Raw genomic sequence first — 24,042 nt, 5'->3', positions numbered from 1 at the left:
ATCTCCTTGGATATGAACTTGTGTCTTCGTTCGGCTCGCCGCTTCGGTCGTCTCCCTTCGGTTCTCCTTCCTCGTCTCCTTCGTCCTTCTTCCTGCCACCTCTACTGTCTCCCCTGCCGGCGGAGCTACGGCCACAACCACGACCACAACTACGGTCGCAGCCACCATCACCACCACCACCATCATCACCACCACCACCACCACCACCACCACCGCCACCACTACCGTCCCCGTCGTCCCGTTCTTCTCGTTTCGTTTCTGGCTCCGTCGTCCTCGGTTCGCCACCTCCACCGCGATCCGATCCCCACCCGCTTCTTCGGCTTTTCTCCTTCTTCGGCAGTCCCATTTCCTTCCATTCCCCATTCCGCGTGTCCCCTACTCCGGCCGAGGACGCTTCTTTCATTGGCGTGACTTATTCGAATTCCGAAAGCCGATCGAATCGGCCGGAGCCCGCTCGATCGGCCCTCGAACGGGCTATTATAACGGGGATCCAGGAAAAGGGAAATGGTTCCGAGTCGACGAGTCGCCGAGTCGATAAGTCGTAACCTCGTCGACGCCTACCTTCTCTCTTCCCTTCTTTCCCTTCCCCCGCATTCGTCTCTTTCTCTTTCTTGAGGGGTGCGGTCTTTGATCTCTCAGTTCCGGATGCTGTTTTCAATCTATTAAGGAGGCTTCGATTTCAACCCCTCGCCGAATCACGTCCGGGTTTTTTTCGGACCTAGATCTCGATGCCGGCGATGACTATTTAACAGTCGTTGCCGTTTGCTTAATACCATCGATTACAGTAAATGTAATTGCTATATAAAACGAAGTACGGTAAGATAACGGTAATAATAATACTAATGGTAATGATGGTAATGATAACATGACAAAATTTTAGCTCGAAATGTTTGTATACATAAAACAATGGGTCCGTTTGGACCAAATCATGGGGGGACGCTCAACCTCCGGTACAAGCGAGGATTAATGCTCTCCACTGTCTTAAAAAAACTGTCTACAAAAATGGGAATTTGTACGAACATGCGTGATCCGAAGCAGAAATTGCCCTGCGGACATTGGCCTGACTTCGTCGAAAGCAAGAGCACCAGAGTCCCCGCCTGCTCGGATCGCTCCCTGCAAAGGCAGCTAGGTTTAAGAAAGAAGAATGATACCCCATCCAATTCATCCTGGAGGATTCGAGCGATGAAATAGTACGCCTTTAAGGCCCGTCCCAGCCAAACAGGCTGAAACTGTTAGATTCGTTTCCGCGTCCCGAGACGCTGTCTTTCTTCGCCGTGAATTTTGCGGGCTCGGATGGCGTCCGCGGAGAGACGTTGACGGTGAAAAGTTGCGTCACTGTCGCCGCTTCTTCCTCCGTAGTTCGTTTCCTCGGCGCATCCGTGCGCGAACGGCCGCGGAAAGTTGCTAGGCAAGGTGACTCGACCCGAATCGCGACTGGGGCCGAGTCATCGGTTCCTTTGCACTTTTCTTCGCCGCGCGGAATCCTCTGTCAGGGTCAAGGCACTCTTCGGCGGTCGGCTGTCTCAGGTGTACGCGCGAGCTGCCTCTCCACCTCGCTCCGAGCGTGCACGATTAATTCCGAAACACGGTTCCCTTGATCGTCGATTGATCTTGTCGCCTCTCGCTTCTCCCCGGTCTCTCTTTCACCGGTACGGTCACCGGTGGGTTCGCCGGGACGGTGTCGAGGATCGGGAAGAGTCGCGAACGCGCCTCAGGAACATCGGTGTCCCTGGACAAATGGTAATTAGACGCGTGGCGGAACCTCGATGGCCAAGGTTCTGTGGGCCGGCTCTGCGGCCAGGTAAACGGCCCGAACGTTGAACCGACGAATGACCTCCGACAACAACAGCTCCCCTCCCCTCTTCGGTTTTCGGTGTCGAAATCACCGGTGCGCCGGAATAACGCCTTTACGGCCCCGTGCTTCTGACTTTTACGAGCCGCCGTTAAATGATTCTCCTCTCCAGCCCACCCGAGCTTTCCGGCTCGTTTCGACGCGCGAAAAAAGGACATCCGTCGAAGGAAGCTGGACCCTCCGCCGCTGGAAACCAGCCAGGGGCTCGCGGTTCTTAAGAAAGCGAGACTCGTCCGTCTCCTTTTCCGAATTCGACGCGATCGACCGTCGAATAAGCCTTTTAAAATGGTCTTTAACCCTCGCCGTAATACGGCTGAGCTTCTTCTTTCGGGCCTGGAGCTCTTCGGGCCTGACTTTATTGTTTGACTCTTGATGCCGTTCATTTACGTTAGAGAAAAGACAACAATCACATAACAAAATGTAGCGTATGCAAATAGTATGCGTTAGCGGCAATGTATTAATTTAAGAAAATTGGAGATAGGGACGACCGAACGATGCTCGGCCGTCGATGGATTTATGGCAGGATCTAAGAATGCGTATGGCCCGGAGAGTGAGCGAGACTAAACAGTCCTGGCGACAGGCGACGCGACGGCTGATGACCACATTGGCTCTTCCAGCTATCGAATGTCAAGGCATTGACTGTTTGTGAGAAATGTGTTTAGGGAAGGCAAGCAACCGTCATTGTATTGCCAAAGAATAAGAACTCTGTTCGTGGAGGATCTAGCCACGGAGTGGGGAAGGCAGGGTTGCTTTCCGGTAAGAGCACTGTGTTGGACCGCGTGGCACTGCCCCAGAACCTCGAAAAGCAGCAACCGTCTTAACTATTTAGCATAATTTTCTACCATATGTATGTAAAGAATACTTTCGAGTTTCGAGTCGTCAAATTTTGTGCATACATTGTAAAAGTAAATGTTATTTTCTAATACTCTTGTAATTGTTCGATTAGTGCAATTTTTCTTAGAAATTTAAAAGAAAGGTACGATAATAGTGGTAATAATAACAGTAGTAATAATAATGATGATGATAACAACAACAAAATTTGAGTTCCGAATGTTTACATAAATAAAGGCATGGAAACGAACGTAAGGATGCCCGTGAAATCGCTGATACTGTGAGTTCGAATGTATATGTTACTATTGTTGCGCAGGTGACCGAGTGCCAAGATGTTCGATCACCCAGGAAAAAGACTACAGGGAATGACGTACGAGTTCGAGTTTCCGAAGAAACGGTTCACACATGCGCCCGCGGAACCCGCTTAGTCACCAAGTCGCTACTCGACCGCTCGAAGATGGTCGTTGAGCGATATCCGGCCGCTGCCAGGGAACAGCCGGTCAAGGGATGAAGCGGAAGGGAGAAAAAGAATAAGCGAGTAGCAACCGCTTGGAGATATAACATTATGTTTCGAGGATTCTGGCTACAAAAAAACGTAGCATCCAGCTGGAGCCATGTTTACGTCTTCGACGCACTTGTTACCAGTGTTACCGTAATTATGATTAACTGGAATAAAATTCATCTTTTCAACGGTTCTGATTTCTACGAACATTTTATTCCGCGTCACTATCGAGCCCATTCTTCAGGCAACTAAAATGTCTACATATATAATACTATATAATCACACGCCCCATCCTTGAATATGCATTGTTAAGTTTTTTCATTTTGTTGTCTATAAAATGGGTCAAACATTTTCGCGAATTGATCACAACTACGGCCCTCTAATACCCTCGCTTAATCCTTTGTACTCGAATGGAAGCTTTAAGCTGCCACTCAAAATTGTCATATAATATACCAATCAAACTTTTACGTTATCAACTGTTCAAAGGGTACCTGTTGTATAGACTCAATTTCATATCCATAAACTGCACTAATAAATCATATAAAATGGAAATGAAGTGCGAAGAAATTCCTGGGGTGCAGAAGAATCATTAAGGATCCATGATTTTTGTACAAATTTATATACAGGGTGTCCCGGAAATCGTAGTACAACCGGGCAGGGGGTGATTCTACATAAAAAAAGAAGAAAATATTTTGGTATAAGATTTTTTCATCCGGTGCTCCGTTTTCGTGATAATCGACTCCAAAGTTCGTTGAACTTGTAAACCATTCAATACAATTTGCTTCTCTCTGTTCGGGATAGTGTTTACAAACAGTGATAATTGTGCGGTTGAAACAATACAAAATGTGTCTACTGATTACTCATTTTTTATTCTTTATTTTTTATTCTTACTACTAACAATTACAATGCTACAATAATTGGTGAAAATGTCCTCCTCGCTGCTGCATACATAAGTTTACTCGATGAATTAATGACATCTGGACAGATTGTAAGTTGTTATCGCTTTTTAATTTTTCGAATGCCTCAGCAATCTTATGTTTCATATGTGTAACATTTGCTATATGGAAATTACATCATTTATGTTATAAACTTGCTATACATGAACACGACACTTGACTTGATTAATAATACACGACGAGCAAATTGTATTAAATCATTTACAAGTTCAACGAACTTTGATGTCGATCATCACGAAAACGGAGCACCGGATGAAAAAATGTTATACCAAAATATTTTCTTCTCTTTTATGTAGAATCACCCCTCTGCCCGGTTGTACTACGATTTCCGGGATACCCTGTATTACTTGATCAATAATCCAAGCTTCGTCTTACTTGTCAACTTCGATACTTCTTCCCGATTTGCTAGATCGACACTGCACTATACTCATCGAGGTCTAATGCGACTGATCCGTTTTACAAGACACTTGAAATTGTTAGTAACAGCAGCAATCAAATAAACATATTTGCCATCAACATCGGAAGATTCGTTTTTACACATACCAAATTAAAGATCACAAATTCTGTATTACATTAATATTACCTTCTACTTTTATATTGTAAAAATGGACGTTCCACCCGTATATATGAATAAATAAATGAATTATCGACCAGTGCGAAGAAAGAAGCGATCGTGGAGCATTGTCTTCGGGCCCATGGGACACTAACAGCTAATCACCGTTGCGTTTGCTCGAAACGAAGAAACGGGGATGATTCGCGGTCGGCGATCCAATAAAGCCGAGAGATTTTCAGGGACACCGGGTTAGGTTTACAAACTATCGAAAAACGAAAGAGGAGGAAAGGACCTGGAGGAGAGAAAGGAAGAGAGAAAGGGAGAGAGAAGGGGCTCCCAAACGGGGGATGAGGTAGAGGGGAATACGATCGAGAAAGGGTCTTTGCGTGTTCGGGAGACGGTCGAAGACACGAGACACACAGACCGGCCGCTCGTTACATAAGTAAGGTAAAGGATCTCTTCTTCTGCTCTCCTTGAGCCGATCCACATCCGCGATTATGCCACTTTCCATCGACCTCGCTTCACCTCGCCCGGCGTGCGTGTGCTCGCGGGTCTTGTATGCGAGCGTTCGCGAACGTCGCGGCTGCGCGCGCTGCTCGAGCATGACGGAAGTCTCCCCGATAATTTTCTTTTCGCTCCGATCGAACCCCCATCCCCCGTGTTCCTCTCGTAACGGGATCTCGCCTCGATTTCTGTAAACGCCGAACAGCCTACCGGTCGATCTTGTGCGGCGAATTAAGAAGCCATGATTATTATTAATTCCGTCGGAAGTCCCTAGACCCATCTCAAAATCCCTCGGCGAACGAGAAGGGAAATTGTATCGTCTGAATCCAGTGAACCCCGGGAAAAGGAGATTAGATGGAGTTTGTATTCCAGCCAAGACTCTGGGCAAGGTAAAAGGAACCATGCCACTTTTTCGCTGGAAATCCGCTGCAAGTGGAAGCAGAAAATTATGTTGCCCCTCTCCAGCCTTCAACCCTTGCTCGCCTTGCTCTCGGCACGTTACCCGAAAGAATATTTGACTCTTGAATATTTCAGGATGTTCCAAGACCGACCTTTAATTTCAAATCAGAGGGCACGTATTTTCCATTTCTGAAATGTTCATTGATGAGACGAGACGGTCCACGGAGAAAAATACCACCTGAAACATCGCGTTTTACAAGTGTTATGAAAGAAGGGCAGAACGATTGTTCTGTGATTGTTCGATTCATTTCGAGGGAAGGACCACCGTTGAGAGCCACGCGGCGAGCTAGTCAAACAATCGCGTTCGACCAACCTTCCGGCTCTCTTCGCCGAGCATTGACCTAAAGCTTTCTCGGTTCTGGGCAGCATAAACTGTTCGATTCAAGGAAAAATCACAGGGAATGCAATTCGGTGGCCGACGATAATTGGATCGTTTTCGACGCGTCGCGATCTAGAAGCCTGAAGAGCGAACCAATTTGCCAGCAGGGTTTTCACGGAATAGTCACTCCCTTGAGCCGCGTCCGCTTATTTTTCCCTTGGTTCCTCTCTCTTCGCCCGTTCCGGTATAAAATTAATTGGCGTAGCGATGGCTGGCGCTTGGTCGCGGGCGCGCTTGCACGCTGCTAGTCGATTTACACGGGTTTTAATTAAGCGACTGCGTTCGCCTGGTGCACCGGACGAAAACATACCCAGCGGAATTTTTCTGGAAATAACTGTTACGTGTTCGTGTCGGCCTGTCCCCCTATGCTCTCCCCAAGAACGACCTGTACGATTCTTCCTGGCCGTAAATTCTCTGTTTCAATTTTACCGGTGATCATATTCGACCAATAACAACCTCGTTAACTCGCCATGTACGCGTTTCGATAATTACTCCGCTTATCGGTTCCATTCTTTCTTCCTCTGAACGCGAGGTGTATTGCGAATTCGAATATTTTGTGAAGATCGGTTAACCGATGGAAAACTTTATAGTTATCGGTTATGAGTCTCCATACAATCAATGGCACTTCGAGGCCGTTGACCTCACACTCTGGAAAATAAAACAACCTCGGTCAGCTACGACCGAGTATCGATAAATATGACAAAAATTTGTTACTATTAACAGTGTTTTAACCACTGTTTTAATTAATTATTTACATTTTACGTCGCTGCCGATTTCTTTTTTACACAATAACGACCTGGTAGATTCTTCTAAAAAAATCTGTGCCCTTGGTTTATTTTATGGTTGCCTAATTTTGCCATAATTGATATTTTTAAGCGGCCTTGCACCATGCACACGTGGGCGCTTGCAGCGACCCTTGTGGACAAAAAATGAAGTTCCGTTCTGACAGCGCCAATTGAGATAGTGGCAAAACGCTTAAACTGTCAGCCAATGTCGACTGACAGTAATTTGGTTCATAATTTGAGTGCTTTGTTATTATCCCCATTGGTGCTGTACAGAACACGAATGAAGCTTCGTGTTTTTTCTTAAAAGAGGCGCCACCATCGCCCATATGGGCACAACACAGGATCGCCTAAAAACACAAACTATAACAAAATTAAGGAAGATCTACTGCTTCGGGAACATGTAAAAAAAAAACAAATAATAACATTGTAAAACAAAATTTATTGCTCTTTGATGTTTAACTATCCATTACATTAATTAATTATAGTCTGTGTTGTAGTCGTTTGGTTTTTTTTACGATATATATGCAACAAATTCTTATGAACATTTCTGTACCCTTTTGTATACTTTTTGGTTACTAAATTTTATCATAATTATTGCTTTTAAACATCTCAACATCGTGAACACGAGGGCGACTGTGACGTTCTTTGTGAGAGAAAAGATGAAACTCCGTTTAATGTCCGTACAATGCTGACTGAGGTTGTGACCAAACGCTCAAAATGTTAGTCAAAATCGACTGTCCATAATTTAGCTAACAGTTTCAATGTTTTGTCACTATTCAAATAGGCGCTGTGCGATCTCCAAATTAAGCTTTACTTTGTCTCCACAAGAGGTATTACTATCGCCAAGTGCAAAACTAGTAAGGGAGTTCTTATTGCGGGAGTATTGTAAATGTTCTAGCCAGAAATATTATGAATCAGCCCAAAAGTTTTTAATGATTTGACGTGTACAAAACTGTGTACCAGTAAAATAGGTAACCACAAGTATTTTGAATTAAGGTTGTGTTCAACATGGGTGCAGATAAAAATCCTGAAAATCTCGTAAGTTCCATAACATTGATTCGAAGAACGCTGTAAACTAATACGTACTTAATTGATTCATAAAACAGTTAAATTTGATGATTTTTAATATATTTTCTAGAAAAACTGAAATTGTATGTCGTCGCGTATGGTACCGTTAGATAGTTACAATTTCATTTTTCAATGGAATTGTAAAGATTTAATAACTTATACATTCTATATGATGTATAATTTTTTTGTATATTATATTTGTCTGTCATCTTTCATAAATTATATATTTTTTTTGAATTTATGTAGATACCGGCTTGGCGATTAGTTTTTATATTGTTTCTAATTTTTCAATTGTGTTAATTTTTAAATGCACTACTTATATTGTAAATTAACAAGGTTTAATGTTACAGGTGGTACAAATCAATAAGTGGGATGGTTCTGCTGTCAAGAATGCGTTAGATGATGCGGTTAAACATATACTTATTAAAAAATATAATTATTTGGAAAATTTTGCACTATTTGATGGACGACTAGCTCTTTGTGGAGTTACTGTGACATTGGCACTTATAGCTGTACTCTGCGATTATCTGTATCCATTCCCAGCATCTAAACCCGCTTTAGCTGTCTGTGTTACATTATATTTCTTTTCGACGGGTCTTTTATCATTGTATACAACATACAAAGAGAAAGGAATATTTGTTGTTGCTATCCAAAGGTAAATAATGATAGATTTAATTCTTAATGCAAAAAAGTTATATTACTATTAATGTATCATTAATATTACTATTAAAGTTGTATTATACTTAATGCTTGTAAAAGTTGTATTAATTGATATTTCTTATCTTCCAGAGATCCAGCAAGTTTTAATCCTGATCTTATTTGGGAAGCTAGTTCATACTTAAAAAAATATGACGACAAGTATAATCTGGTACTGTCCGTTAAAAATGCATCTACTGGAAGCATAAGCGAAACTAGTGTTACAAAATCTGTAGCAAACTTTATTGATGTAAATGGTGTTGTTATACCAGAATTGATAGAGAGCACTGTAACAAGTATGCACGACAGTTTGACGAGTCAACGAAAAGAAAAGTAGCAGGAGGATCTAATGATTTTCAGTAATTAAATTTTTTCATTCTCCCTATAATTTTTCACATTTTTATGTACTTCTCATTGGTGTAAATACGATGTGAGAATAAAGTCCATCAGTTCAAAATGACGTATATATTATTATACGTGTTTAAATACAATAGAAAAACAAATATAAACTTTTACATAGTTATAAATAGTCTGCGAACCTTTATGCATTTATGGTACATCCAATCTTTTAAATTATGTAGAATCATGCATACAAACAAAGATTATTAATATTTCTTTAATTAATAATAATACTTCCGTATTTGTATAATACATCTTACGAAAATAGGTATTTACATAAAGATTCGCAGTTTAGTTAACAATCTATAACCTAGATTAACCATGCGTTGTGTCATCCTCTACAAAATCGGCTGCTTCTTCTCGCGTTACGCATACAACGTGAGATACTTTATTCCTGAATTTGACGCCATAAAATTTGTTCGCATGTTGTAACAACTCAGGCCTGTTAAAAAGTTACAAAATTAAACGCAAATAAATAAAATACATTGTAAACTTAAGTATAAGAAGAAGATTACCTAAATGTTGTTGTGATAAATTGGGCATCGGAACTAAGCTCGTGAATCATATCCGCTACAGCTTTTCTGTGTTGTGCATCCAAAGCTTGATCAATTTCATCGAACAAATAAAACGGTGCTGGATCGCATTTTTGAATCGCAAATATTAATGCCAACGCTACCAATGATTTTTGTCCACCAGACAATTGGTTCATTTCTCTCATTTCAGCTCTGTGACCGGTGAAAGAAACTCGTATACCTAGCCAGATTCAGAAGATCTAACGATTACTCTCTCCTTACACTCTTGACACCTAATATTAATAACGGATATAAAAACTTACCAACTCCAATAAACCTGTCAGAATCAGCTGATTCTGTTGTCGTATCATCTCCTTCTTCACCATCGGCTGTTTTCATGACTAATTGCGCGTGTCCCGATGGAACAAGTTTTTTGAAAACCTCACTGAAATATTTGCTTACCTAAAAAGAACAGATTGAAGTTGACATGCAGGAAATAAAAAAAGAAGAAGAGTACAAAGTATCACTGAACTACATACTTGTTTAAAGGTGAATTGTATAGCTTCGCATTTACGCTGTTCCAATACAGACATCAATTCTTTAATTTTTTCATCGCCCCTATCTAATTCTTCTTTCCTTTTTACTAATTTCTCCTTCTGATCACTAAACGACATGAATTGATCCAACGCTTTTTTATTTACATGACTGAAACAAGATTAAACATATCATTATATTACACTTTATATGTATTTTCACTCGTAGTTAAAATTCAATTAATATTGTACCTGTATTTCTTTAAATGATTGTTTGCCTTCTCCATTTCTTTAAACAACTGTTTCGTAGACATTGCGCTAAATTGAGAGTACACTTCGTGACTAGGCAATGCTCCAAGTTCTGTGATTTTCTGCGTACATTCCACTATTTTCTGTTCTAAAATGTTCAATTTGCTGGCTAACTTTTCCAAATTCTTAGCATCAGCTTCTATTTCTTCTTGTGCCTCTTTTTCTTTAATCTTCCACTTCTCAACTTCTGATGACTCGGCTTTTTGCTAATATGAGAAAAACGATAAATTAATATATAATCTTCAATTGACACATGCCACATTTTTACCTTTTTTATTGCATTGGTTACTCGTTCGTTCTGAGACTTAAAATCTGAATTCACTTTTAGTAATCTCTTCTCGATATCTGCTAATTGTGCTTTCGAGGATTCCAATTGTCGTTGCCGATCTTCCACCGATATTTCTTGCAAAGCTTGAACTAACTCGTCTTTCCTTCTTACCAAGTTATTAGTCAACAGATTCTCCAGCTTGTTTTTCTCGGCTTCTAGCCTCATACGCTTCGCGAATGCTTCTTTATTGTCTTTTGTTAGACGTCTTATATCGTCGTTCAATGTGTCTACCTAGAATATAGTAAGCAGTAAGCAAATCAATAGCTCTAATTCAAACATTTTTCTACTTTGACTTTTAATACCTGGCGCTGGTCAGCAACAGATAATTGTGCCATAAGTTCTTGATGCAGTTCGCTTTCCAAACCTTCTTTTGTTGCGCGCATGGCTTCCAAACTTGATGTGCACTGAGCAAGGCTTCTTTCTTTTGGCGTGCGGTATCTTCCGATTGCACTTAACTCTTCCTTCATGAGTCGTATTTCCGCTTTCATTTTATCGTACACGTCTCTGTAATAAAAGAAACAAACTAATATTTCGGAAACCATACTAGTGCCAATGTAAAACATAGTAACGATAACTCACTTTGCTTTGCTGTTTTTGGTTTCAGTTCTCTGCATTTCGCTAACATAAGAACTAATGTTTTGATCTGCTTTTCTAATCTCGTCTTTAAGAGTGGTCAATTGAGATTCGAGGGACGAAATTTGCGCCATTAATTCTGATCTGGTCTTTTGTATTTCCAAACGCGACCTTAGCGTATTAAAGTATCCACCCGTTAATGATCCCTTTGACGATACTTGGTCACCCTCCAGAGTTACGCAGTCCAATCCGGACGTACGTGCCAAATTCGTCGCAGTCTCTAAGTTACGGCAGATTAATGTTTTTCCAAAAATATATCTGCGCTTCGAAAAATTCATATTATACCAATGTGCTACAATCAATTACATACTACTAACATTTACATGTTTTATGTTCGTTTTTCACCTCAAAGCTTTGTCGTACTTCTCGTCGTACTCTAATTTTGATATCATAGGCATAGCGTCGCCAGTCTTTGGATAGTCTATATCTTTTACGTGTAGACGGTTCAAAGGCATAAACGTGACTTCTCCCGGAAGCCGTTGATTATTCATCTCTTTCAAAATTTTCGTCCCGAATTTATCTGTTTCCACGATATGGTGGAACAATCGATTTCCAGCAGTCACTTCCACAGCCATATAAAAATTCTTCTCGCAACTGAAATTCTCTATTACAGGCCCATAGTAACTACTTACCTCGTGAGCCATTTCTTTACGTGTTCTGGACATACAAGCGGTCATTAGCGAAGATTATACTTTGTAAATAAAATAATGTTAATTACCTAAACGTATCCAGCACTTTTCGAACGCTATCTCGACCGTTTAGAATAGGCTTTCCAGCCATGGACCGCAAACTTTGATCCGCCTTAGCCAAGTCTTCTTTGAGCCCTGACAAATTAAGTTGCAACACACTCTCCTGACGATACCTGCAATGCAACAAATGTCATTAATACTTCGCCAAAATTTCATAAATGTAAAACATTGTACAGTGAACAAACTGTTCTTTTCGTGTGGCTTGACATTGGTCCTTTGCTTTAGTTAGTTCATAGTATTGCTTATTATGTTCATCTATAGATACTCGTTGTTGTTCCATTTCACGTGTATGCTCGTCAATCTTTTTCTCTAAAATAACTTGCTTCTCCGCATCTTTCTTCAAATCCTCACTAATCTTTCTCTGATGTTCTTCTTTATCTCTAATTTGTTTGGTGAGTTGTTTAAGCTCATTTTGTATCCATTTGTCTCTCTCATCCTAGCACCAAGGAAATATTAAACAATAGGGTTCACAATTTTTGGCTTAGTAATAAAGTAAAATTGAATACCCTGCTAGTAAATTGACTGCCACGTCCCTGTTTGGCATATAATTCTTTCCGTTTTTGCTCTTTCAATTGTAATTCGCGTGTACATTCCTCTTCCACTCGCTTCATTTCCTCATACTACAAATACGATGTTGACGTCAATTTTATTTTAAAAATTGTAGAGCACCATAGGCGGGGTATAACTTACTTCAGGTTTGAGTTCTTCCAATTCAGCTTCTCGTCCTGCGATATTTCCTTTCAATTTTTCTAACTCCTGTTGGGCACGTTTTCTACTGTCATTATCTCCTTTTACTTCTTCCAACAAATCATTAATAGTTAGTGTTAATTTGGTTTTTTCTTTGAGTAGCTGTTGTTGTTCAGCACTATGGATGAAATTTTTGTAAGCATTTACGATACAACCATAGTCTCCAAATAACTTCGTTGATATTACCTGAGTGTATCTCTTTCTTCTTTCGCAGTTTGCACTTCTTTCTTTGCTTCTTTGAGGCGTTTTGTTGCACCTCTAACCATCTCTTGTGCAGTTTTTGCTTCCGCTCCTAAACGCGCTTGTTCGGCTCCGCTATTTGCTCTGGATTTCTCAAGCTCCTCCAATTTCCTTTTATTCTCTTTCAGCTCTCGTTCATGAATAGTATATTCCAAACAACGACGTTGTTTATCCCAACATTGATACTCCTTGAGCTCTTCTTTCTCTTCTTCCAATGTTTTTAAACGTTCCTCTGAAATTCCATTATAATTTGATCACACTTCAAAATGTAATTGCAAATTGTAATTAAGACTTACCTATTGTTCGTAAAAAATCTTGAATTTTTTCCAATTTTCCTTCTGTTTCCTTTAAAATAAATTTTGATTCTTCTCTTCTGTCATCGTATACTCTAGTACCAGCTACTTCTCTCAATAATTTAAGTCTCTGAGAATCAGGTGCCGTTGCCATTTGATTTATCTACGAAGAATAATCGATTATATCTTCCACTTCTTTGCACAAGTCAAAAATTTATTACAAAACGTACCTTTCCTTGCTTTACAATATAATATGGATTTGATCTTGAAAATCCTGCAGACTCCAACAAGTTCATTACATCATTTCTAGTCACTATTCTCTTATTAAGGAAATATTGGTCCTTCTTTGAGCCAATCACTCGCCTCAAATATATTTCTTCTTTATCAATCTACAAGAAATAATTAAGATATAAAATAAAATTACAAAACACATTAATAATGTTAATTTAAATATTATGTACCGGCAGTCTTCCATCAGAATTGTCAAATATAATTTCCACATGTGCTGAAATAACTCTTGGTCCTGTGCCCTCATGCAATAAAGCCTGCCTCTGTTCTGGTCTGAGGTGAGAAAACTCATCACTCAAAACAAATTGTATCGCATAAAAGAAGTTACTCTTGCCAGAACCATTTCTGCCCACTTGAAATAAGACACAAATTACATGAATTTCATGAAGAAATTATTTAGCATAAATTTAATAGAACATTTTCACGTACCTACTACATTGTGCCTCGGATCAAAAGGTTCTACAACTGTCTGTTCACGATATGATTTAAATCCTTGAATAATCACCTAAATGTAAACAAATTTATTACATAGAATAGTAACATTCATACTTATAGAATTAAAATACTGTAAAATCAATCAAAAAACCGTTCTGTCATGCATTTAATCATTTGATCAACTTTGGGCACATTTATGAAGTAGTAATATTTTTAATGCGTTTGTGTACAAACGTATCGACAGACAGTTTTCGTTGTCATTAATACTTTACTTATAATTTTAACGAGGAGAAAAAATATTTTGTATTTATTAAATACAATTCATCAATAACAAAATTTGTTCGCGTTAAACTAGAACAATACATGACATTTGTTTCTAATGATGAGCGTCAGTCGAAGAGGAACTAATATAAAGCGCGCAAAAGGTAACAATCATTCGAAAATAGAGTTAATCGTTAGATTTCAGTACCTGTTTGATGTACATACTGCAGGGAAAATTACACGAGTGTTTCTCGTGTTATCACTTTACGGTAACTCAATAGGGAAAACAAGTTCTGTTACTTCGTCACTGAACTGAACACAGTGAACAAAGATTTTTTAAGCGTCGCGTCCTTAGACCATATCGTAAACCACGGTACATACATGTATAATATTATACACCGTGCACAGGACCATAAATTATACAAAACATAATACATACAACCTGTGTATAGTACACGTACAGAAAATTGAGAAAATTTAAGAATCCAGTGAAGCAAAGATAATGAAGAACTTGTGACGCCATATGTGGAAAAAGATAATTCAAAATGGCTAAAATTCAAAATTTCGCAGTAAACTGACAAAACATATTATATTTTTTAATCAATAAATCTAAACGTATAATTTAATAATGTCAATGAAAATGAATAATTCTTTCTATTTATTTAAACTAGAATAAGTTTTAAGAAAATAATTAGTCAAACATTTCTTGTAGTATTATCAATACTATATTATAATCTCCAAAGTGCATATGTTATGAATACTATTTAAAATCGTACAGATAAAGCTACAACTATTATCCTAAATACTATAAAAGGAACATATGTATACATCTATTTATTTATTTCTTGCAAAAATTAACAAGATATTGAAATCGAAGCATAGCTTATATATCTCGTTCACATGTCGTCGCGTAAATGGTTTATCTCGGTACAGCTAGATTATCTGAATCCATATTTATAAGTATACAGTAATAACTTTTACTCCCGCACATTTCTAGGCCGCAGCTTGATTTATTAGCGAGGATCGATGTACAAATTGCTGAAACAGGATTCACTGTGGATTGAATGCGTTGTAAAATGGATGGGATATGCGCGTCAATTTGAGTAAGAAAAGCGTGCAGTAGTAGGTCCCATTACTGTATCTTAGACCAGAACTTGGAATTAACTGCATATGGTAGAGACGTTTTCGGAAATTGCTCTAAAATTTACTGTAATAAAAATCTTACAAATGAAATTGGATGATACCACTCTGAAGCACATTACAGAATAGTCTGTAATATTAATTCCGAACCTTGTCTTAAACCATATATAGTCCGTGGTTTGGCAGCACATAATAAGGAAAAGTTCCTAGATTTGGGCGGGAAACGTCATTCCATTGCCACTACACAAAAACAGAACACTATATGTTGATCGTTACAACTAGGAGAGAATAATTACGAACAATTATTGTAATGAAAATTTTATTTTATAATGAATGATTGGGAATGATTTGATTTCAAAAATATTAATCCTATATATTCTTTAGTGATGAATGCTCAATGCATCACTTTGAACTTCATGACTCAATTGTGTCTGTAAATTAGACAATTTGTTCTTTAATGCTGCAATTCCCATCATTACAATGTTTTCAGGTTTCAAGGCACCACTGCTTTCGACATTAAAATAGTATTTATTTGGTTTAGCTTCCCAATTAAATGGTGCTTCATCTAAAATGATTTAAAATAATTAATTGAATAGATTACTCAATCCACACAAACTTCTTAATACTTACATTGATCTTCTTCTAATTCACTATATTCTGATTTTGGCCATTCGTCAGGTTTCGGGAACAAAGTGTGCCTCATAGAATTGTCTGGATCATACTCAAAGCTCACTCCTGCAGTTGGGTTCCACTTTGCATGCTCCTTCCCGAAACCTTTTTTCGCATATGCCCTTAATTTTAATTCTTGTCCCTTACGTAGCTTTACTATTAGTATCTCTTGAAAGAAGAAACATTCATTTATTCTATTGTACAATAAATAATCACAATATATGCCTTAAGACATTAATATTATTTCCAAAAGCACCAACCATCTGTTTCTCCATATTCGCTAGCATCATCTTCTCTGTGTCTCGATGTAACAGGAAGAACTCGAGGGTCACTGGACTTAAAATCTGCTGTAGTTACATGTCTTGTTTGATCCTCTGTACACTTCACATCAAGGGTAAACTCTACGCTACATTCTGGACAAAAATCCATACATTGACAGTCTCTTGTATATTGTATCCTATCGACAACCTAAATAATTTAATATAAATCTTTCATTTTAACTGTGAAACTTATAGTTCATTAATCGTTTTATTACTTACGTCGTCACTAATCAACGGTATCATACCGATTCTATGAGCCAAGAATTCATCACTTAAAACAGTCGAATTAGCTTCCAATTGAATCCAATCGATAGCCATAGTAGGCGTTTCAGCAATAAATACGCGTCTCATACTATTCGCTACACTGCAATTATTTTAAATGCTTGTTATGTTAAATTCGATTATAAGATCATAAATTCCAGCATAACCTTTTGTACCTTAACTCGGTATCCTCAACTTGAAACTTTACATTCTCCTCGGTTAAGTCTGAAATGTGGACTGATGGTTGATTAGCGTAAGGCATTTTAAGAAATTCTGTATTAATACTCAATAAGTGGACAAAAATATTTTATAGTTAATATTTCTGACTCAAAACATATAAACGATATGTCAAGTAATACTATTATACAGCATTACAGTCGCACCTCTTACGGTGACATTAAGAAGTTTCTTTTAATTTCTGTAGAGCGCCAGTTAGTAAATGGCGGCGAAATGCTCAAACTGTTAACCAAAAGAAATCGACGGAGTAAATTATACCAGTAATGGTGGCGCCTCTTCTAGTAAAATCTCTAGGGACTTCAAGTCTGTGAAACCGATTTAATAATTTATTATATGTTAAAAAATTTATAGACACTGTGTATATATAATTCGTTTATTTAATATGTTATCAACAAAAATGTGACGTTTAAAAGATATAACAAGGTAAGAGGTTTAGAAATGGCCTGGAAATGTTTTTTTTTTAAAATAACTTTTGACTCGTTTATCTTGTTATATCCTTTAAATACTTTCTGTTTTTTTTTTTTAATGGCACGAGAATATCTAAGATATAAAGCATATTTTATTACAAAAATTCATCACAATACATATTGTTCGTCATAGAATACGAAAAGTAGACAAATTTATTTCAAGGAGTATGTCTGAATGACTACTAAAGATTTTAATTTTTATTACGTATGTTATGATGATTTATAATATCGGAGGAATTGAATGACTTAATTCGCTGTTTAGATAAATTACAAGGTTCCTCAAAGTCCATAACTTTCTCTCTAATAATCGTTACATGTAGAGAAGAATTTGAAATTAGTGCATGAACATAATCATTTACTGAAAAGTAATAAAAATGAGACAATATGTTTTTGGTAACTCTTACTACTTAGAAGAAATGTAAATTCTACTTGTGCTAAAGCAATGTATCACCGTATTTATGGCACCAAAAATTCATAAAAATTGGAAGACTGGCGAAATTATGCTTTGAGTATTTTAAATAAGTTTTGTGCGATTCTGTTCGATCTTAATACAAACGTACGCTAAATGCAGCATAAATAGGAACACCAAAACATATTATAGCTGAAAGGGCGGCATTCAGAACTATTAAAAATACTTTCATAGACGTAAAATTCTGACAGATATTACGCAAAAGATGAAGATTTCGCTAACTTGCTTAGCCACTGCTTCTCATAGTTCATCTTGGAAACGCTCAATATCTTGTAAGTGATCTCCATAATCAGTAGCTTCACTTCCGACGAAAGCATCGTGATGGTCCAAGACTTCTTCAAAAGACAATCTATCGTCGTGATCGTCGTCAGACGCAGCAAACAGATGATCAACTTCATCGCTTGCGATTTCACTGTAATATTTATTGTCCAATTAATACAGACATCATCAAGATATAATAAGAAATTGATAAAAAATAATGGAAGTTTTCAACGTACTCGTTACTAGGTACTAGCCAAGAAAGTATTTCATCTGAATCGAGTCTCCCATCCTTATCTTTGTCATGTTCGAAATCAAATTTATCCTTTTCTACCAACAACCATTCTTTATTTTCTGATTTAGCTCTGTTACCAATGAACTCCTGAAAACTAATGTATCCATCCTTGTCTATGTCTTTGTCATCCAAAGCTTGTCTTAAAAGTAGTGGAAACATTCTAGGTGTTTCCTCAGGATGAGTATAAGCTTTGAACTCATCCGGATCAAGATATCCATCTTTGTTCATATCAGCTGCCTCGAATGTTTGCTTGTCATCAGTAATAAGTTTAACATCTGCTTCTAGGTCTTCCGAATCCGAGCCATACATATCTTGTAAAACTTCAGCCCAACTGACTTTACCATCCTTATCTGAATCTGTATCTTCCAATCGGTCTTGAGAGTCCTCGTCAGAAAGCATGCTGAAGATAAGATAAATACCCATTAACATTTCTTTTAACTAAATTACAACCATTCAAATATGTGTACCTAAATGATCTTAAGATCCATGCTTTTAGTTCATTTCTCTCGATAAATTTGTTGTTATTTAAATCCATTTTGGTCAGTAAAATTCCTAAGCGTCTTTTAGATTCCTCTATAGGAAGCTTGTCAAATTCTTCTGCCTCTTTCACGCTTCCTATAAACATAAATGTAAGACAACATTGTTCGCATTACATATATAGCTAAAACACTATGTTTGAACCGTATACTTTCACACACAGTATTTAAAAAATTACCAAGAATAGCTTCATGATCGAATTCCTGATGGTGTTCTCCTCCTGCATAATGGTCCATATCTCGCGGACTAAACGCACCATCTTCTGTTCTTTCATTACTGTTGGATTTGTTATGCTGGTGAGTGTGGATATGTGCGGATGCTGCATTTCCACATGAGAAGAATCCGAGAATCGCAATCAGAAATAATAGAATCTCTACACGCGTTCGGTGTATCGTCATGGTAGTCTTGAGAAATGATTCTGTGAAGAGAAATATAAACAGCGGATAACCTCACAACATTAAGGATTTGATAGGCTCATCGATCTCCACAGCGAACACCACAATGAATTTTATCGACTGTCTGCCACTACACGAAGTCGTTCTCGAAACTCGATCTTGTACCTTTTCAATTCAAACATTATTGGATTCAAATTTTCGTAAGTATTGTAAAGCACTGTACAAGGCAAGTTCTAACTTATGTATGTACTGTACTTAAACTAGTTTTATGTTAAATATAAAATGTGAAAGGGAGGGGAGGGGGAGTGAGATCTACGACGTTCTTCTGTCTACGCACAATAGAGATAGAAACATTCCGGCGGACAGAGTACATTACAAAAATAATCGCAAGCTGTATCGAATATCGATATCTTTAACAACTCGAAGAAAAGGGATGACGAGTCGGCGACGAGTTTCGTTATTTTACTAGTAGCACTGTCACTTTTATAAGATGAACATTTATTAATTTGGTGTTGACACTTACACACAATTGTTCAGAACATGTAGTGGCAAACGAGGCGGCAAAAGGTATTTGTTGGTGTAATAACCCTTGGCAAGTACTAATTGAGTACCAATTACGCACCTGTTTAATACTGTTCGATGTTCGTTTGTTAGAGCCGGTTGATCATTGCGATTTACTGCGCACAGTTGGAGAAACACTGATGTTATTGTCGAGTTTGATTATCAACGGGAAATTGTTGATTGTCGATCGCCGGCAGCCAAGTTATCTGTTCCTCGAGAACGTCACTGTCGGAATTCGGAATATCAGCTTAGCAGTTGCTGCTCGTACAAAAAAGCATCGAGAAAGAAAGACGTTAGCTCGACTTTAGCCGCGATCAGTATGTACCGTCATGACTTTGTTCTAGGGTGCGGATACAGAAATAGACCAGCCGCACTAACACACGTTCAATTTATTTCTAACTTTAGTGATCGTTCCGACGAGAGAGAAAGAGATGCTCGCTGAGCAGAACATCGTTATGAGTAGTACTGTTCTTTTTTTTTTTAGGTTCTCGATAACGCCCGCTGACAAGCATTGAGGACAAGATGCGAAAGTTGCCGAGCATTTTACAAATTTCAATCTTCACAGTTACTGTGAAATGTCGCGGAACATTACCAAGATTCCAACGATCATTGAAACTAATTTTACACATTGATTTTCTTACGCTAAGGAAATTAATTCATCGAAGGACGCAGTCAGAGGCTCGTACCTTTCAGACCCTTGGACCACCATATTTAGAATATCGTTAAATCTTCACTAGGCTAACAGTGTGTACAGAAGAAAATGTGCAATTTCCCAATTGTTCTCAATGATTTGAATTTGATGACATTTAGTCGTGCATCAGTATCGCTGATTAATATTTAATTATCATTTCTCGAACGGTTAAATCGAATTGTAAATTATCATTCGATTGCCGCGAAATTCAACGCTGCGAGGAGTCATCTATCGACAGTACTGGTAAACGCTTTGTAGTTCACTGTATTATAGACTGATGTTAACACATAAAATAGTTTCTTGTACTTGTTCATAGGTGGTCAATACGATTTGGAATTGGCGGGAAATTTAAATGCATTATCGAGAAAAACATCCAATTAATCTGTACTATTTCGCGTGCTTTAGTTTTATACGTAACTTTTGCTGCGTAATCGCACCGACAGACACAGAAATTGCAATAGGATTGTAAGCTAGAGTGTTAAATCTCTCTCGACGACGGCCCACCTGGCTCGCAAACGATGGAATTATGCGGTGATAATTATGATAATGCCACGGTGGCATACGATCGCACAATTCTTGGTGATGTATCGTTCGGAACGGTCGTCGATAAGTTATCCCGCAGCTATTCCCCGTGTTTTCGACCTCGTGGGATAAAATCGACGATTCTATATCCCTTGCTAACAATGCAGAGATCTATTATTGGGATGCGAACATTGCATCGAACTGTGCCGTCACCGGTATAATAATAATCCACCCCCGCAGTGCTTAACAATTAATTTGGCCGAGCAAGAAAATTTATTCTGTTCTCGTTATGCTCTCCGACGTGTGTTCCTCCTTTTATGATGCTAATTGTCAGAACGTTATTGTTCGCGGCCCGTAAAACACAATCGAACGATAAAATTTGTTCAACATCCAGCCGAAATATTTCGATCCCCTGTACACCCGCTTTCGCTGTATCGCTGTATCTCGGTACAGCAGTATCGCGAGCACGGTGAAATATCGCAATTTTCCGCCAGCACCGTATTTTTGCGATTTCACGCGGTCGGTTTGTTGCGAAACTTTTATCGTTTCGTCGTTGCTCTTTAATTATCGAGCACGCAAACCAAAACGCGAAGTCTATCGACGAATTCGGCCACCAACGGACATGGAATATTGTCCTTCTGTTCCCCTTTTCTGTCTTCCAACGAGAATCGTATGGAAATTGGTAAAGGGCGGTTGGTCAGAACTGATTGGCGAAACGGAAATCCGACTGTTTAGCATCGGCAACCGGCATTCAAACTGGCCCCATCTCTATCTTCTCGTCAAGGAGTTCTTGATCAAAGCTACATCCTGATTTTGCCTTAGAGCTCTTCCAAGAGCCATTGCCAAAATGTACTTCTGAAACATGTAGAATCGTTTTCTTTATATTCTAGTTTAGTTATTCAACTTATCGAAAGTGGGCAGCTTTCACGAATTTCGCCTGGTTTCCGACCGAGTTTGTTGATTGAAACAGTCGTTAAAATATCCGACCCCGTTAATAGGATATGTAAATATGTATGCAAACAAACTTGATCCGAATATCGACTTTTTTGGCGCATCGTGAACTACATTTGAAGATCAAACGTTAATTCTATCAATTTCTTAATTCAATGTCTTTTCTTTCGGCCATCAAATTATGTGATCTATTCCCAGTTACCTCACACAATGTAATTATATTCGGACATAACCCATGCATTAAATATTAAACATTAAACGTTAAAAATGAAAAATTACATTATTATTACATTACTATTACTTCACTTACATTTACATTACATTAGAGCATTACATTACTCATTAAGCATTAAATATTAAAGAAAATAGACGGAGTCTCCATATTGTTAGGTCAAGGTAAACCCAGATAAAATCGTCGAAGGGTTAAATACGAATGCAGCTACCCGTAGAAGCAATTTCCTAGGAGCGATTCGCAAGGGGTTCCAAAGGTTGAGCTCGCGGCCACAGTTGCGCCGCGGAATTCCGCGAGCGTAATACTCAGGGGAGAAGCAGGCGAATTCAATATTCGATCGGAGGTCTAACGAATCAAGATATTTTCGGTTCGGTCGGAATACTCGCGAGCAGAGAAGACGCAGACGCTTGTGATTTTGTTCCCGGGTTTGGGGATGAAATGGACGATGAGAGGAAGGATAGGAGCAACCGTAGAACGCAGAGCACAGCCAGTAAAGGCGTTTTCTTCTGACATTCAAATGTTCGCCGCGCAGAACGAGAAAAAGGATACGGATAGCCCGGCGCTCGACGGCCGTCTATTCATCGCTCAAAGGGATCATTTATCAACATATTTGATATGCTCCTGGCCGCGTTACACCGGCGCAGGAGCCGTGCCCGGTCTTTCCACCCGGGGCTTCCATAGAAATAATATGCTAATCGCGCGAAGGCGGAGTTTAAAAAGTGCCCCGATAAATTCTCCAGACTTTTCGACGTAATTTCGCCCCTTCGCCGCCTCGAAAGATTCTTTTTGCGCTGTTTCCGACGTCTTAACAGAGACCCATCCCGGGCTCCTTCTTTACGGTATATCAGACGGCGGAATATATTTTTTTGCGGATCCTCGCCGGATGTCGCGACCTGCTTTGCGGGGAAAACGAGTCTAAGCCGACTTCCCTTCCAAAGAGCCACGGGGCCTCATCGGATACCCTTGGAATCGCGGAAAGACGTTTCCTACGCGTTTCAGAACTTTTAACCGAACCCGTATCCACTCTCAAGTTTTTTTCTACGATTTTCTTCTTCCCGTTATTATTCTCTACACGAGCAACGGCAAATGCGCGAGATCGTTTATTGCAATATATACTCTGTTGCGAATTGAAATAAAGAAATTATTTGCTTCGTCGAGGAAGGTCAAAGTGTGAGATGTTCCATGCTTGTTAGGAGACCGTGCGGCGTAAGTGATTGACGCGCGACGTTCAGATCATTTACAAATCCCCTCATCGGCACTTATGCGTGCGGTGACGCATACGCACATATTTATGCACCCCTCCCCTATACATATCGTGCCCTCATACATACATCGGTGATATTAGCCGCAAAGCGGACTACCCCGCTTCCGTTTATTTAAGCCAGCCTCGGTGTCGAGTCGTTACTTACTTAGCGAGACTTATCGTTCGCGCTTTCAATCACGAATCGGGACCTTGTTCGGAACGATCGATATCGAAACTCGACAAAAATGGCATTTTTTCGGGACAGATTCTATCGAAACGAATTAAAATTTACGGTGCCTTGTACGAAGTTGAGAAGAATCTCGATATTGTCCGTGCTTCGAAGCCCTCGCTGTTACCGAGTGTCGGCTCGTTTTGATTTCTTTATTTCAGCTTGTACAGGCCACGATGACGTCGAACTAATCCCTCGGACATTCGGTCCCATTCGGAAACGCTACGTCAGCGGGACACTTTCCAGCATATTG

At 39.0% G+C, this 24,042-nt stretch overlaps 4 protein-coding genes and 1 long non-coding RNA gene across 6 annotated transcripts; 2 read left to right on the top strand and 3 right to left on the bottom strand.

The window, feature by feature from the left end:
- The first annotated feature begins 7,687 nt into the window (after positions 1-7,687).
- Positions 7,688-9,042, top strand: Spase25 (Signal peptidase complex subunit Spase25). Its single transcript, XM_078182931.1, has 3 exons — positions 7,688-7,859; positions 8,240-8,544; positions 8,679-9,042. Exons 1-3 carry the CDS (start codon positions 7,830-7,832, stop codon positions 8,920-8,922), a joined length of 579 nt encoding a protein of 192 aa, XP_078039057.1. The 5' UTR covers positions 7,688-7,829; the 3' UTR covers positions 8,923-9,042.
- Smc3 (structural maintenance of chromosomes 3) lies at positions 9,036-14,758 on the bottom strand. The gene is made up of 19 exons (XM_078182929.1): positions 14,521-14,758; positions 14,046-14,121; positions 13,790-13,968; positions 13,559-13,717; positions 13,332-13,491; positions 12,982-13,267; positions 12,739-12,913; positions 12,555-12,668; positions 12,234-12,484; positions 12,018-12,161; positions 11,645-11,956; positions 11,246-11,557; positions 10,969-11,170; positions 10,607-10,897; positions 10,282-10,544; positions 10,036-10,201; positions 9,820-9,958; positions 9,500-9,737; positions 9,036-9,426 (listed from the first exon to the last, which is right to left on the bottom strand). The coding sequence occupies exons 1-19, from the start codon at positions 14,533-14,535 to the stop codon at positions 9,300-9,302; spliced, it is 3,609 nt and encodes a 1,202-aa protein (XP_078039055.1). The 5' UTR covers positions 14,536-14,758; the 3' UTR covers positions 9,036-9,299.
- Positions 14,759-15,763: 1,005 nt separating this feature from the next.
- On the bottom strand, positions 15,764-17,191 carry Rpii33 (RNA polymerase III subunit RpII33). Its single transcript, XM_078183319.1, has 5 exons — positions 16,879-17,191; positions 16,661-16,805; positions 16,382-16,589; positions 16,083-16,289; positions 15,764-16,017 (listed from the first exon to the last, which is right to left on the bottom strand). The coding sequence occupies exons 1-5, from the start codon at positions 16,962-16,964 to the stop codon at positions 15,833-15,835; spliced, it is 831 nt and encodes a 276-aa protein (XP_078039445.1). The 5' UTR covers positions 16,965-17,191; the 3' UTR covers positions 15,764-15,832.
- Positions 17,192-17,298: 107 nt separating this feature from the next.
- Positions 17,299-20,116, bottom strand: LOC144471357 (reticulocalbin-2). 2 transcript variants are annotated; one of them, XM_078183316.1, is made up of 5 exons: positions 19,983-20,116; positions 19,144-19,383; positions 18,896-19,043; positions 18,373-18,828; positions 17,299-18,287 (listed from the first exon to the last, which is right to left on the bottom strand). In XM_078183316.1, the coding sequence occupies exons 2-5, from the start codon at positions 19,361-19,363 to the stop codon at positions 18,116-18,118; spliced, it is 996 nt and encodes a 331-aa protein (XP_078039442.1). In that variant the 5' UTR covers positions 19,364-19,383; positions 19,983-20,116; the 3' UTR covers positions 17,299-18,115. The 2 variants fall into 2 exon arrangements, with proteins under 2 accessions (XP_078039442.1, XP_078039444.1); XM_078183318.1 differs by lacking the exon at positions 19,983-20,116 and adding an exon at positions 19,526-19,677.
- Positions 19,791-22,332, top strand: LOC144471359 (uncharacterized). The gene is made up of 3 exons (XR_013494252.1): positions 19,791-19,927; positions 20,015-20,855; positions 20,929-22,332. It is a non-coding gene; the product is annotated as an uncharacterized LOC144471359 (long non-coding RNA).
- Positions 22,333-24,042: the final 1,710 nt, after the last annotated feature.

The sequence above is a fragment of the Augochlora pura genome, chromosome 6 (assembly GCF_028453695.1).
Source record: "Augochlora pura isolate Apur16 chromosome 6, APUR_v2.2.1, whole genome shotgun sequence".
NCBI lineage: Eukaryota > Metazoa > Arthropoda > Insecta > Hymenoptera > Halictidae > Augochlora > Augochlora pura.
This window is presented reverse-complemented; position numbering and strand designations above follow the sequence as displayed.